Source organism: Artibeus jamaicensis, unplaced genomic scaffold (assembly GCF_021234435.1).
Source record: "Artibeus jamaicensis isolate MK-2021 breed Jamaican fruit bat unplaced genomic scaffold, CSHL_Jam_final contig_700, whole genome shotgun sequence".
NCBI lineage: Eukaryota > Metazoa > Chordata > Mammalia > Chiroptera > Phyllostomidae > Artibeus > Artibeus jamaicensis.
In genome coordinates, this window is record NW_026521930.1 from 11,224,693 (window position 1) to 11,240,587 (window position 15,895).

The 15,895-nt window shown below is 40.1% G+C and overlaps 1 protein-coding gene across 1 annotated transcript; it reads right to left on the reverse strand.

Moving 5' to 3' along the window:
- Positions 1-1,572: 1,572 nt before the first annotated feature.
- Positions 1,573-15,464, reverse strand: ZNF597 (zinc finger protein 597). The gene is given in 7 exon segments (XM_053671742.1): positions 1,573-2,953; positions 2,956-3,047; positions 3,050-3,190; positions 3,193-3,285; positions 3,288-3,383; positions 6,883-6,963; positions 15,452-15,464. Coding segments are annotated over 7 exon segments (801 nt in total). The 3' UTR covers positions 1,573-2,668.
- Positions 15,465-15,895: the final 431 nt, after the last annotated feature.

Consider the following 15,895-nt stretch of genomic DNA (forward strand, 5'->3'; position numbering starts at 1 on the left):
GCAATTCCACTGCTGGGAGATTATATCCTAAGAGCCCTAAAACACCAATCCAAAAGAACCTTTGCACCCCAATGTTCAAAGAAATACAATTTACAATAGCCAAGTGCTAGAAGCAACCTAAATATCAATCAGTAAATGAATGGATCAAAAAACTGTGATACATTTACACAATGGAATACTACACAGCAGAAAGAAAGAAAAGGAGCTCCTACTCTTTGCAATAGCATGGATGGAACTGGAGAGTATTATGCAAAGTGAAATAAGCCAGGTGGTGAAAGATAAATTCCATATGATCTCACCAATAAGTGGAACCTAATCAACAAAACAAACAAGCAAGCAAAATACAACCAGAGACATCGAAATAAAGAACAAACTGACAGTAACCAGAGAGGATGGGGTAGAGGGATAATATGAGATAATAGAGGAAGAGCCATCAAGGAATATGTATAAAGAACACATAGACAAAACCAAAGGGGATAGGTTTGAGGGTAGGAGGCGGGGTGTGGTGGGGTGAAAATGGAGGCAACTGTACTGGAACAACAACAAAGACTATAAAATTGAAAAAGGCACAGCTACATTCTTCGAGGCTCCCAGAGCCTGGCAAAAGACCGAATGAATCTAGTGCATAAATGATTAGGTCTGCAAGTAATTTATAAGAAATGTAGACAAATCGCTAAAAATATTTTAAAAAGAGAATAGGCAGGATTATGAAAAAATTTACAAAATAGCTTGTATTTGCAGTGTACCTTAAAGGTGTATATTACTTTTTTTTAGGTAGGACCATGAAGGCAAGGAGCTTTATAGGTGGAGAACAAAAACACAGGGCTGAAAAAATAGGTGATGTATTCTGTAAACAGCACCAGATTCTAACTGGCTCAGAATACAGAGTATACTTATGGAAGTAATGATATTAAATGTTTACCGAAGAGGTAAATACCACTCTAAAATCCCAATCAAAAAGGTCTGGAAAGGGATTTACCTGGTAAGGTAAAATCCCTTACCAAAGATATGGAAAGCTGAATTGAAAAATGGGGGACTTCATTTGGTTAAACCAAAATGACTCCTGGTAGATTTTAAGCTGTAAATAATTTAAGAGCAGCTAAGAAGAGCAGTCTGGCAGTTTGCATGCAATCAATTGGACTTTGAAACGGCAAGAGGCAAAAGGCAGAGTGAAATGTTAATGAACTACTGCAGCAGTCCTGGATAGTACAGGAGCCCTAAGATGCTGGTAGTGAAAATGGAAATGAGATTTGAGCAACAATGCCAAGGCCAAACTTACAAGACTTGGATTATAATTTGCATGTTAGTAAGTAGAAAACAAGGAATAAAAAATTAACTTTGTTTTCAAACATGGAACACCTATTTAAATTTTTAAAAAATGTCTAAAAAACATTAAAAATTTTCTAGTATATGAAAAATAAAGAAGCCAAAACAAAAAAAAAGAAAAAACCCACAGATATAAAAGTATTTACTTTCCTAGATGATATATCTACAGAACTGGTAAAAAAAAAAATAAATTCTCCTCCTTCTAAAGCTTCCTTAGAAACCATGTAAACTAAATTAAAAGAACTCTAGCAATAACCTTTATTTTAATGAAAATCAATTTAAAAAACATGTTCTCCAACTTGTACAAATGAAATTTGAACAGTAATTGAGTTACTCAGTTAGAATCCTGGCTTCATTCTCTAGCTGTGACATTGTTTATGTTTCCTTAATTATGGAATAGAAATCATAGTGTCTAAATCAAGGTTGTGGTGAAAATTAAATATTAAATGGAATGTGGTTTTTTAAAAAGATTTTCTATTTATTTATCTTTAGAGGGGAAGGGGATGAGAGAGGGAGAGAAACATCAATGTACAGTTGCCTCTTGTGCATCAGAACTGGCCTGCAACCCAGGCATGTTCCCTGACTGGGAATCGAATCGCGATCCTCGGGTTTACAGGCCTGTGCTCAATCCACTGAGCTACACCATCCAGGGCGGAATGTGTGTTAAGTGCTTAGCACATATAGGGTAATTGTGCCCCATTTTTAGTATAGATACTGAAAAGCACAAGCATTAATGAAAATCTGTTGTATATACATGTTTTTCATATGGGTTCACTAATGAAAAATGAGATGCATATTCAACTGGAAACTCCCCCCACACAGTACATTTAAAAGTCTTCTCTCCTGTCTGACTCTTCTGGTAGTGTGCAAGCTCTAAGTCCAAAATAAAACTTTTTGCATGTTTTGCATTTATGGGACCTTTCTTATTTATGAACACTCTGAGGAGAAATAAACTCAGAACCCTGACCAGTATGACTCAGTTGGTTAGACATCGTACTGCAAGGTGAAAGGTTGCTGGTTGATTCCAGGTGGGGATACGTGCCTGGGTTGTGGGCTATCCCCAGTTGGGGGTGTGTAAGAGGCGACTGGTTGGTGTTTCTCTCCCTCTTTTTCTCCCTCCATTCCATTCTCTATATAAATAAGTAAATAAAATCTTTTAAAAATATATATTTTTAAAAAAGAAATAAACTCAGATACAAAGAAAGCTCATCGCACATTTGGGACATTTTTAAGTTTGAATTGTGAGAACAAAAACAAATTTCCCCCACAATCCCTGCAGCGTTCAGAGTCATGCTTGTGGCCCTTTTCAGGGAGGGCAAGATGTGAGGCTGCCTCAAGCATTTCACGCCCTGAATGTACTGATACTAGGTGGCTGATGTGTGCATCTTCTCATGCAAAGCAAGATTTGTTTTCTGACCAAAATATTTACCAGAGTTGGTACATTCACAGGCTTTTTGTTGTTGTTTTTGTTAGCATGGGTTTCTGGATGCTGTGCTAATGGTGGGGGCCACAAAAAACCTCTTCTACATATGTCACATATGTAGGGTTTTTCCTTTACACAGACATTCATGTGCTGAGTCAGATGTGAGTGCTGGTGGAAGCTGCTGCTGCACTCAGCACAATTATAATAAGGCCCTTCTCACCAATATGGACTCTCTTGTGCATCCTCAGGTTTGCTCTATGACTGAAAATCTTCCCATAGGCATCACATTTATACTTTTCTCTCCTTAGTGAGTTTTCTGATGTAAAACATGGTATGAATTTTCACAGAAGCTTTGGTTGCATTCAGAATACTTGTACAGATTTCTGTCTTCTTCCCTGGGAAATTCAAGAATTTCACAAAGTGCTCTGGTATCTAACACGGAGATGATTCTATTAACGGGGTATAGTTTTCAGTGGTAACTACAAGGCTCATGAAATTTTTCTTGAAAGCAAAAGTTCCACTTGGTATTTTCCTTCAAAGGGTGCAGCAGTGGAGGAGTATTCTAGGGCAAGCCCTTCAAGTCCTATAGTTTCAACACTTAGCTGCTGATTATTCTCAATCTTGCCTTCCCCTCCTGTTGATAAAACAAACCAAAGTATAAACAACATCCTGAAGTAGTACTGGGGAAACAAGCTAAGGTAGTTACACAGAGAATCAGGGAACTGCAGGTGCTTTATTCTATAACTTAGTCACTGAAAATATACAAAATCAGGAGTAGCAGGTTCTCCTGGCTTCCCAGAGAATTCAGTTTTTAGGTGAGCCTGCAAGAGGAGGAAGGAGAAAATAGCTACAACTAAGTCAGGGTCCAATGGGACAGGAACTAAGGAAAATCTTGATAGACATTGTCTAGAGGTGAGGTTTTCCAGTTAGTCTATTTGAGCCTCAAGAGCTGTTCATCACCTAAGCAATCTCAAGTGACAGCTGAGTAACCACAACTGGAATAGAGAGTGGGATTCATATTATTAAGAAAGGAAGAGAACAAATGAGTACTTTCTACCTAGCAGAGAAACACTCTGGTTATTAGAAACAGTTTTATTGTTAGCAGGAGAGTTCTCCAATTTTTTTTAAAATCTCGCACTAAGGAAAGATCAAGGTAGAATTGCTACACAAACCACAGGGAAATAATAATCAGTCTCACTGCTAGGATGGCTGACAAAACCTGGACCTGCTAAAAAGCATTTCTTTTAAATATTTTTTAAACACCCTTAATTTATAAAGCCAATATATCAATACAAAAGGGGTCTTTTCTTCCAAAGAAACAGTCCTATTATTGACCCAGCTCATTACCTGGAAAGCATTTCTGGGCTGCAGTACATTGAGTGGGAATCCAAACAAAACCCAGTGGTTTTGCTGATTTAAGGAGACCAATTTCAGGGATGCCTACGTGGTTAGAATTTGACAGAAAAATATCAGAGAAGAGGCAGGTGCCCAGGCAGAAAGCTCTGGACTTCTAGATATGGTCCTCTTAAGACTCTGGCTGAGTACTAATCTGTAAGTGCATGTGAGAAAACTACCCCAGGCCAGAGAAAGAACTGCCAAAAAGGAACAGACAGAACAATCTCCAGAGTTCACATAGTAGTTCAATAGTTCATGTTCCCACAGCTAAAGTGGAAAGACTCCCTAACAGGCATAGGCAGTATCCCCAGAAAGACACTGCCTTAGCAGCAGACCAAATCAGCCCTAGACTAAAGGTTACTCTGAACACGCTCTAACAAAGTAAAAATCAAGCCTTGAAAAGAGTGTATCAATTCCAAGAAACTGCATTGCACTGCCCCACAAAGTTAAAAAATATTTTTAAAAATACAATAAAAAGCCAGCTCCAACAACATAAGACTCACAATGCCCAGCATCCAATCCAAAATTACCAGACATGTAAAGAAGCAAAATCAATCAACCTGCCCAGAAATAACACAGATGATAAAACTAGTAGAAAGAATGTAGGAATAGCTATTTAAATATACTTCTTATGTATGAGAAGATAGAGGAAAACATGAACATGAAGAAAAATGTAAAAAATATAAAATATGAATAACAGCATAGTTCAAAAAGTCAACCTTCATCAGGGATAAAATCTACTCAGGCATAGAGTTCCCCTTAGGTTAAAAAAAAAGCATAGCACCCTCTCAACAGTCATCAATTTCTAGTCTTTGACAACGACAGTAACCTATACTAATGGAGTTTCGAAAGTAAAATTGTGAATTGACTATAACAAATATTTGAGAAGGTAACCGGGTATTGCCATGTCTCATGACAAACCATAGTCACTGTACTAGAAAGAATGTTTGTATTTTACAAATCATCTCATCCTTTGAAAATTGTACTCTCATGCAAGTTATCATATTTGCATAAATGACCCAGGGAGAGGTACCAATCCCCCATACCAACATGGGGATTAGACATGAAATCCTAATCACAGAACCGACAAAACTTCCAATATCCAGAGAAAACTGCCTTACCCATTAAGGCCTTACTCTCAAAACAGGGCTGAGGGACCTCTGGGCAGGTTGCAGACTCACACTTTCCTCTTGAGAAAAATACACAGACAGGTCTTCAAACAGCATTTGTCCCTTAAACAGTATGAGAGCCCACCTCGGGACAAGAGCTGGGAACACCATCCCCTCACTCAGTCTAGGAAGGCTGAGAAGAGCTAGAAACATTAAATGCAAGGGAAAAAATGGCATAGTGCAAAATGTTCCTGAGTATTGAGGATGGGATATAAATGGGTTCTAAGAGCTGCTGGTGGGGCCTGGGAAGGAGGGAGTAAAAACAGACATATCTTTTTTCAATCCTCACTTGAAGATATATTTTTATTGATTTTAGAGAGAGAGACAAATATCAATGTGAGAGAGAAACACCGATCAGTTGCCTCCTATAGGCATCCCAACCTGAGATCAAACGTATGTGTCCTGACTGGGGATTGAACCTGAAACCTTTTGGTCTATGGAAGGATGCTCTAACCAACTGAGCTACCGGGCCAGGGCTAAAAATGGACATAATTTTTGGGTCAGTGCTATAAGGACCAAGACAGTTAACTGTGAAGTTCTAGAAGAGATTACTAGAAGAGAAAGGTGAGGGAACAACTCTAGGGGAACATTAAGAAAGGATGCTCTAACAGGGGTGTCCAAGCTTTTGGCATTTCTGGGTCACAGTGGAAGAAGAGTTGTCTTAGGCCACACATTAAATACAAAAAACACTAGCCCTGGCTGGTGTGGCTCAGTGGATTGAGCATCAGCCTGTGCTGCAGGTTTGAATCCCAGTCAGGGCACATGCCTGGATTGCGGGCCAGGTCCCCCAGTTGAAGATGTGCAAGAAGCAACTGATTGATGTATCTCTTGCACATCCATGTTTCTCTACCTCTCTTTCTCCTTCTCTTCCCCTCTCTAAAAATAAATTTTAAAAATCCTTTAAATACCCAAGAAATAAGTAAATACCCAAACACTACCAAAAACTGATAAGCAAAAAAAAAAGGTTGTAAGTAAAATTATGATTTTATGTTGGGCCGCATTCATAGCCATCCTAGGCCTTGGGTGGACACCCTTGCTAAAGGTAAAGGAGAGGACTGAGCAGCCTAGGAAGAATCGTAAGAGAGATAGGGACTCAGGGTTCTCCCAACATCCTTCCCTTTGCTAGTCCTTCTCCTTCTTCCATATGACACTCAATGACACGCTCACTGTGGTATCACATCCAGGCCTATTCCTTCTACTTTAAGTTTACCAGTCCTATATAAATCAACAGAACTTCAATGTGATTAACAATCACCTGGAGGTTTTGTGTTTATTCAACAGGTATGGAAGCCTGGATATCTGTAGTTTGAGCGGCATTTCAAAAAGACACTTGAGGTACTCGTATAGCCTTCTACCGTGGGTCCTCTTCCCAGATGGTGATTCTGAAAGTAAGAATTTGGTAAGCCATTTCTCCTGTGTGCCTGGGAGCAAAAACAGCTTGTTGAAAGGGATTTATGGAGGCCAGAGGCCCTCCCATTTCATAGAGCCTACCTTATTCTAAAAGAGGACAGGCAGAGCACAGAAAGTAGCTACTGGAAGTAGGACTACGAGGTAGGGACCGGATCTCACCTGGGCCCCCGCTGTCGGGAGCGTGGACACCTTTTCGGATGCGGGAGTGCCTTCCTCCAGTCGCCACAGGGACTTCAGTCCCTCACAGAAAAACTGGGAGGGACATCCTTAGATGTCCAATTCCGCTGCTAAGCTCCTTCAAGCACCACGAGCCTCCCTCGCTCCCCTCTAGGACCTGAGCCGAAGGCTCCTCTCACGGTCCCGGTCTCGGAAGGGCTGACTTCCGGGCTGGCCGCCCCACTTACTGCTCCAGAACTAACGATTTTGGGAAACCTCCCGCTACCTAGGCAGAAGTAGCAGAAAGTTACTACCAATCAAAACCCGAGATCACAAATACAAGCCACGGTGAGTGACCCACGCTCTTAATCTCCCCAAAGGTTGAGCTGCCGGCCTCAAGAGGTTAAGCAACTCTGCCCTGTGATTGGACAGCGTGAGCGTGGAAAGGTCGATTCTCCAGTGTTGACTTCGACGCCGGAAGGATAGGTCACCAGGCATTCTGGGAGATGTAGTCTCTTTCCGGTTTTTCCAAGCAAGTATTTCCGGTTCCGCTGCCTGGTCTCCTTGGTGAGCTCTGTGCAGTAATCCGAGGAAGTAGAGCGTTAGAGTAAGTCTAGAGGGACGTAAATGTTTCAGGAAAGGACGACAGCAAGAAAACGGGAGGCTCGAACCCGAAAGATTATCAGTATCGAAAGTTGGCTATAGCCGCCAGTGCCCTGTGGGCTCAAAACTTGGGTCCCGCTGGGGTGAGGTGAATAACTGACCAGAAATGGAGGTCCTAGTTTTGGCCCGAGTAGTACCCTGTGTCTAGGGCTAACTGTGGGTACGTGGAAAATAATGGAGTGTTTTCAACGTGGTCGAAGTTATGATTGGTTTAGGCCGGATTGCTAGTCCAGACCCAATGTAGTCTAGGGCAGCGATTTTCAACCTTCATCTCGTGGCACACAGAAACTAAATACTAGAATTCTGCAGCACACCAAATGATATGGTTTTTTGTCTATCTAACAAAAATAGGTATAATTTTGGTTCATTCACACCAGACTGCTATTGTGTTGGCTGTCGTTGCTTAATTTACAATCTAAGGGAAAACAGGTTAGTGCTCCTGACTAGTCAGGTTTTGCGTGCTTTAAAAATTCTTGCAGCACACCCGTTGAAAGTCTCTGGTCTGGGGGAAAATGGTGGCATCAGAAATAGTGTTAACAATAAAAGAAAGGAAGAAAGAAAATCACTGGTTTAGAGGCATTATGTTCTGGGGGGAGGCTGCAACCCAACTGAGATCAAGCTCAGAGCCTGAAGTGGGGATTAGAACTGTTGATTTGCTTCTCAGAAGGTTGTATGTCTAATGATACCTCACTTTGGACCTGCCCCACTGCCACATATATTCCATGCTGATGACACTCAGTGCTGTGGTGTAAGGATTTGGAATTTAAAAGTTGAGCTCCTACCCTGGCCAGGTAGTTCAGTTGGTTAGAGCATCATCTCAATATGCCGAGGTTGTTGGTTTGATCCAGGATTAAAGCATATACAAGAATCAACCAATAAATGCACAAATAAGTGAAACAACAAATCCCCCCTCTCTATCTGTATCTATCTCTCTCTCTCTCTCTTCCTCCCTTTTCCCCTCACTGTTCTCCCTCTCTGAAGATCAATAAATTTTTAAAAATTAAAAAATTGCTTAGGTTCTCTTGGCCAATATACAACTTTGCTTTTCTCAGGTGCAAAGAGCTCAGAATGCCTCTCCTCAGAGTCTGTTTTCAAAGAAGTTGTCAGTTTACAAAGGCATTTGTATGAAAATCCAAGGTTGATGGGTACCTTAATAAAAAATTCTGAGCGAGTCTCAATGTATTTTCTTATTCTAGTGTCAGGCATGTACTTAAAAGGATACTCAAGGAACGGTTGCATGGTTATTGAAATACTAAAATTCACAAAATAGGTATTGGGATTTGGTGGAATCTCAAGATAGTTTCAGCTGCAAATAACAGAAAACCCAACAAAACCATATTTAAATGTAGGGCAGTTATAGATTGGTTAATTCATTGGTTCAGTGACACCATCGAGGTCCTAGTGTTTTCATATTTCTCTTCTGCCATCCTTAGCATGTTGGTGAAGGTGACATGCATTGTGTTGTGTGCTTATTTATCCTAATCCAGTCATTATCAAAAATAAAAAGCCTACTTGGCACTGTGGCCCAGACTCTCTGACCATCTATTTGCGCAAAATCAGGGCTCTGTTGGAAAAGAAAAAGAAGGAAGTAGAATAGACAAATAACTAACAGAATGCCACAAGTGACCTCTGTTGACAGCTAGCTAAGACCTAGGTTTTGTGGGAATGGGTCCCAAAAGATCTATCTGGTTGTTCCAGGAGGAAGGAAAAAGGTATTGAAAGGACAGGTGTAAGAATGATAAGGGCAAACTTCCATATGACCTAAACCAATCCAAAACATAAATGGTTAAGAAGAGCTAATGGCCTGGTATATATTGGTCTAAACCAAAAGCATGTTCATCATAGAGTCACAGTGCTGCTCAAGGAATTCTCTTTACCCTCTTCCTTTCTGCTTATATTTAAAGGTATGCTTACTTAAGGCATGTCTCATTTTGGACTCAGATGCTCCTGATTTTTATTTTTGGCCCTTTCACCAAGAATGAGTGAGAGGTTCTCATAGCTCTTTCCTTTTAACTCTGTTCTCATTATTACAAACAGATAAACACAGTTTCTGATGGCTAGAAATTAAGCTTGTGGCATTAACTCAGTGGATGGCCCATATCTCTGAAATGGGAAAGGAAATGGAATCTTCCCTAGACATTATAACTACCAAAACTAAGCAAGTAGAGCAAGAAAGGAGAAGCTGAAAAACCTGATCCTTCTGAAAGTAAAGGGATGAGATATAAAGTCTAAGATAGATCAAGATTGAAAGAAAAAGACAGTTATATGTATAACTTGATTTTTAACAAATCAGAGGTGCTTGACTATATATCCATTATATGTTCAGGTGAAACATTTTAATCATCAAAATTTTCAAAATCCTTCTGCCACAACTTCTGACAAGGTTCTTTATTTCAGCCTTTAATCATCATCATCATCATCATCATCATCATCATCATCATCATCATCTGTCAGTATTAAGATTCATTCTATAGCCAAACATCTGCTTTCTCTCTGAAGATCACATCATTTTTTAAAAAATTAAACACAACTTTCCCTGGCTGGTGTAGCTCAGTGGATTGAGTGTGGGCTTGCAAACCAAGGGATTGCAGTTTGATTCCCAGTCAGGGCACACGCCTGGGCTGCGGGCTGGTTCCCAGCAGGGAGTGCACGAGAGGCAACCATACAATGATGTTTCTCTCCTCCTCTCCTTTCCTTCCCTCCAGCCTCTAAAGATGAATAAGTAAAATCTTTAAAAAATTAAACATAACTGTTTATTATTTAAATAGTAGTTTATGTGCATTTTAGAAAGTTAGAAAATGCAGCTAAGAAAAAATTAGACAATAAAAGCACGCCATTTTTATCACCTAGATATTACCACTATTTACTCCTCAGTGTATGTATTTTCCTTGGTAATTTTAAACATGATTTCTAGAATTAATTGTTTACTAAGTTTAGTATTTTTAACATTCCCAGATGGCATTGTTTTTTAGGGCACATTATGTAAAAATAACTAAGTTGCTGGTTTTTACAGCCTTCAGTGTATGTTATCCATGGGAAGTTGGCAGGACCTTCTCACGGTGCATCAAAGAAGTTTAAATTAAAAAGGCTATCTTCTTTTCCCAAACTTCAACAAGAGGCTTTTCTCACAGGTATCCAGAATGCCTAACCGAGCAGTTAAAAAACTAGGTTTACTAGTATCCAGTCTGTCACTGAGGAAAGGATGGCTATAGATCATGCCTGAAGGAATTATTCACCAAAAACAAGAGGCTCTCATGACTTTGAAACTAGTATTACCTCTAGCTGGCCAGGCGTTCCTTCATCAGAAATGGGATCAGAAAGGGGAAAAAGGGGGAGGGATTTGGAGGAACAAAAAGGAAGGACACAGGGATGAGAACTAAGGGGTGTGGAAATGGGAGGGAGGTGGGGAGCACAGGATGGGGGAAGCTGGGATGGGAGAAATAGACAAAAAACTGTACTTGAAAAATAACTAAATAAAATTTTTAAAAAATGAAAAAAAAAAAAAAGAAATGGGATCAGGGCTCTAAAATGTCTAAAATGTACCCCCTCAGTTAATCCCATTACCAGAAAATGGCTTTGCTCCATGTCAACTCTAGCAGAATTCTCTTTTAGTCATTGAGGCCAGAAATGCTTTCAAAGTAAGATTCTGGACCAACTGTTGCTGACTGTTGAATAGAACAGAAGCTGCAACCAGAAAGTCCTGGAAAGCAATGAAATCTACAGAGAATTCAAGTTAGACAGTGAGGGTGCACAAGGGACAATGGGTTGTATGGTATATCAGTGGACTGCATGCTTAGATAATTAATTTGTCCCCAAAGGGCCCATCAGATTTAGAGAGTTGAGATCAGGAGTTTAATTGTCTGAGAAAACTGACCTAGAAGTTACAGAGACAGCATGGCCAGGAGTGCAGTGATGGCCTTGCCTCTCACCCCTGCAGCAAACAAAAGGGCAGTACCTGAAGGAACAGGCACTGAGCCAGCCATAGTGGGGAGAAGAGTTCCAGGGGGTGAGTGGAAGCCTGCTGTGTCCTGCTGTATATGATGCTCTCATAGGTAGAGGAAACCTACTGAAATGAAGTCTACTATATTGGTCAATTTTTTAAAAAGTATTAATAGTAATGAAGAAGGTTTAGTGAAACAACTGCTTTTACTTTGCTGGTAAATGGGTAGATGAGTATGTCTTTTGTAAAGTAATTCATCCCCACTGTATGCATTGTGAGGTTTAAAACTATTCATAGTTTTTCTTAGTCCCTGTCAATCTAATTTGTAAAACCTCTCTGTATTGATTGGACATTTGATTTGATTAACTATACAAGGAGACCCAAAGTAACATTGACTTAAACAAATAGAAATATATTTCTCTTTTACATATAATGCAAGCTAGTATGATAGCTATGTTCTTGAAAGTGGTTAGGGCCCTGGCTGGTGCGGCTCAGTGGACTGATTGTCGGCCTGCAAACCAAAGGGTGGCCGGTTGAATTCCCAGTCAGGGCACATGCCTGGGTTGCTGGACAGGTACCCAGGTTGGGGCATGCAAGAGGCAATCACACATCGATGTTTCTCTCTGTTTCTTTCTCCCACCCTTTCTCTAAAAATGAATAAATAATATCTTTTTTTAAAAAGAAAGAAAATCATTTTAAAAAAAGAAAAAGAAAGGGTCTAAGGCTCCTTCTGCTTTGTGCTCCACTGCCCTTAGAGTGTTTTCTTTTGAGACTCTAGCCTGCTATGTCTTGCTACCACATGGACATTGCAGCCAGCAGCAAGGGGAAAGGGAGGGCTTGTCCATTCCGTCTCAGGGCAGAACTGGGAGGTTGCATCTGTCACTTCAGTTCACATCCTGTTAGGTAGTCATGTGGTCATACAACAATACATAGCTTAAGGGGGGCTAGAAAGTATTGTATGTGTTTATTCTAGGTAGCCCATGGCCAGGTACAAAGCACAAGTTTTATTGTAATGAGAACGAAGGAGAAATTAGACATCAAGGGCAACTGGCAATAAGCACTATGTCATACTGAGAAAATTTGTTGAAACTGGAAAAAGATCAATGGAAATGTATGGGAAAACATGAAGATGGCTACTGAAGAATTATTTACAGTAGAGAAAAATTGGCAATGACCTACTGTCTAAGTATGAGGAAAGACTGCAGCCAATGAAGATGATATTTATAAGGAGTTTTTTAATAACAGGAAATGCTTCAATTATAAGTCTAAAAATAAGACAAAATTATAGATACAATGCTATAATTATTAAAAAATATACTGAAAAGAGCAATAAGGAGACATACTAATGTTGAGAGATCATCTTTGGATAATGAGGAAAGGGAACTTTTATCTTCTTTATAGTTTTCTATATTTTTCTTATTTGTTACAGTGCGTAGACATTTCCTTTATAATTAGCAGAGTAATTAAGTCAGGGCTCTGGATTTAGATTTCCTGGGTTGAAATTTCTCCTAACAGCCCTGTCATTTTATGTTACTTATTTAACCTCTATAAGCCTCACTCTCCATATCTTCCTATTCCATATCAGAATAGGAATCATTATTGTAACTACCTCGTGTGATTGTTGGAATGATTAAATGAGATAATATGTTATACAACACGTAGCATAAAATAAATGCTCAAAAGCATGAGCTAGGCTGACAGTGACCAGAGGGCAGAGGGGAGGGAATTTCAGGGGGAAAGGGGAAGGGTTTACAGGAACAAGTATAAAGGACACATGGACAAAAACAGCATGGGGGGTGGAAATGGGAGGGAGGTGGGAAGGGCCGGGGCCGGGTGGGCTGGGATGGGAATAGAAAGCAGAAAACTGTATTTGAACAACAATTAAAATAATAACTAACTAACTTAACTTAATTAATTAATTAAAGGACTTTACCCCCCCAAAGTATGAGCTCTATAACTGAAAATTTTTAAAATAAAATCATATATTGGTTCTTTAGCAATCAGATACATTAGTGTAGTCCACATATCACTTCCAGTAATGAGGTGTTTCCAAAGAATATAGAAGGAATAAGGCTGAATTTTGAGAATTAAACTGGGAAAACAGAAATAAAATCACATTTCTGTAGAAATAAGTAATCTTCACCGAAGCCTAGAAAGTTAATGAAGGCATGACTTATGACCTGAAAAGGAACATGTTTACAGAAGGGCCTAGTTTGAATTTGCCACGAGAAAGAAGGGTCATCACAAGTGTGGCCGCCCTCCCGGCACTGCTCGGACACCAGGAACACTGACTTGGGGGACAACAAACCCTTCCTGACACTGTGGAAGGGTTTGTTGTGTTATATGCTGCCTGAGTAAAAGACGCTGTTTTCCTTCCTCTTATACCTCGCTCACCAACAACTTTCTATTTGGCAATCTAGGAATATTCCCAGGAATATTATACAGGAGAAGTGTCTGGAGCAGGGATACAAGTATTCGAGTGACTCTTAACTATGAAACAAGTAAACCAGCATTTGGCATCACTTGGTTTAAGCTTCAGTCTTGCACTGGCTGGTAAGCCCACTCTCAGGGTACACTGACAATGTAAGTGGAGAGCCAGACTGTCCCAATATACTAGCCTCTCTCTCTTGATCCAGGCTAAGAGACCACATGGTTTGCAAAGTAGGAATAATGATTGTAACTATCTCTATCACCTCTGTCTTGGTTCTAATTGCAGCAAGCAGTATCATCCTTGGTGATCTCTTACACACTTGCATCATTTTACACCGAAAGGGAATTTCTTTGAAAGTAAAATATTTGGTTCCAGGTTGTATTGGCTTGACCCATGCAAATGTTAATAAAACCTTCAGAACCATGAGTCAGAATAATCTACTCCCACTCAAGCCAGCGCCAGGGAGTCTTTCTCCTCTCGTGGGAATGCTGTCTGGTGGTTCAGAGTCCTCTCAGGCAGAGCAGATGCTGGTCAACAAGCTGACTGTCCCCAGAGCTTGCCAGTGAAATGGCTTGTTCATAATCTGTTTCTGGAGCCCTGAAAACAATGTTTTTAGGGTCTTCCTGGAAAGGCTGCTTTTGGAAACTTAGCTGTCTTCCTGGGCGAGTCAGGAAGGTTATGATTCAAGAGAAGGCATCATGGATTTAGATGGTGGAACAGTTCATTTGTTCCTTGGCTTTCATCCTTCATGGTGTTGCTGGGGAAAGAAGCTTCATTCTGCATGCTCTAAATATCTGGTTGGGGTGGGCTTCTGTCGTTATCTGTAAAATGGGAGAGCAACACCTACCTTTCAGGGCCAATGGGAAAATAAATGAATACGTTCAAGAAGTACTGTAATACAATGAGTAGCATGTAGCAGACACAGCAAATATGTGTTCACTCATATTCCATTGTCCTGTGTAAGTACCTTTGTTGAAATCCTTATCAAACCATCTTGTAATTATGCATCTTCTCAAAGGCAGAGAATGTATCTCAGTCACCATTTGTACCCACAGCTCCTAGCACAGTGCTCGACCGTGAGGGAAGAAAGAAGGAAACGAATCTGATATCCAAGCATGGCCCTCATCTCACTCACACTCACTTTTATTTAGGAAAATGTCACATTGCTTGTCTGTATAAATAAGATCTCTGAGAGGATGCCAAACACTGTAGGAGTGGTTACCTTGAGAACTCTGGCACTCGGAGTCAAAAGGAAGGGAAACTTACTTTCCCAGTCAGAAGGGAGGGAAACTGTACTTTTTGTACTGCTTTTAAAAATTTACCAAGGACACACTGGCTGGTGTGGCTCAGTGGATTGAATGCCAGCCTATGGATGCAAAGGTCACTGGTTAGATTCCCAGTCAGGGAACATGCCTGGGTTGCAGGCCAGGTCCCCAAATGGGGGTGTGTGAAAGGCAATGGAACGATGTTTTTCACCCTCTCTTTCTCCCCTTCCTTCCCTTTCTAAAAATAAATAAATAAAATCTTTAAAAACTTACCATGGGCATTCATACTCCTAAAAAATGTTTATGTCATTTTTTAGGGAGAGAATTCCCCCAAATTAAATCAAAATGAAAATATCATGTTGAACAGATCTGTAAAAATCATATAAGAAAGAAATATGTGGTTAATAAAAATAGGAAAAAGTGGTCAAACTTACTAAGAAATACACATTAAGACAGAGAGAGCTTCACCTAGATTGCAGAGGTAAGGAATGATAATACTCCATGTTGGTAAGGATGTGTGAAATAGGAGTCTTCTCACTGAAAAAATTTTAACCAACATTCTAAAAATTTTCCCTAAGGAAATAATTGAATTGTGTGCAGGTTTCTGTATAAGGTTGTTAATTGCAATAACATTATAACCCAAATGTCTGGGTATTTGGTGGGGAAACCTGATTATCAACCCCTGCTATTCCTGTCCCCAACCTCAGTTTATCTGAG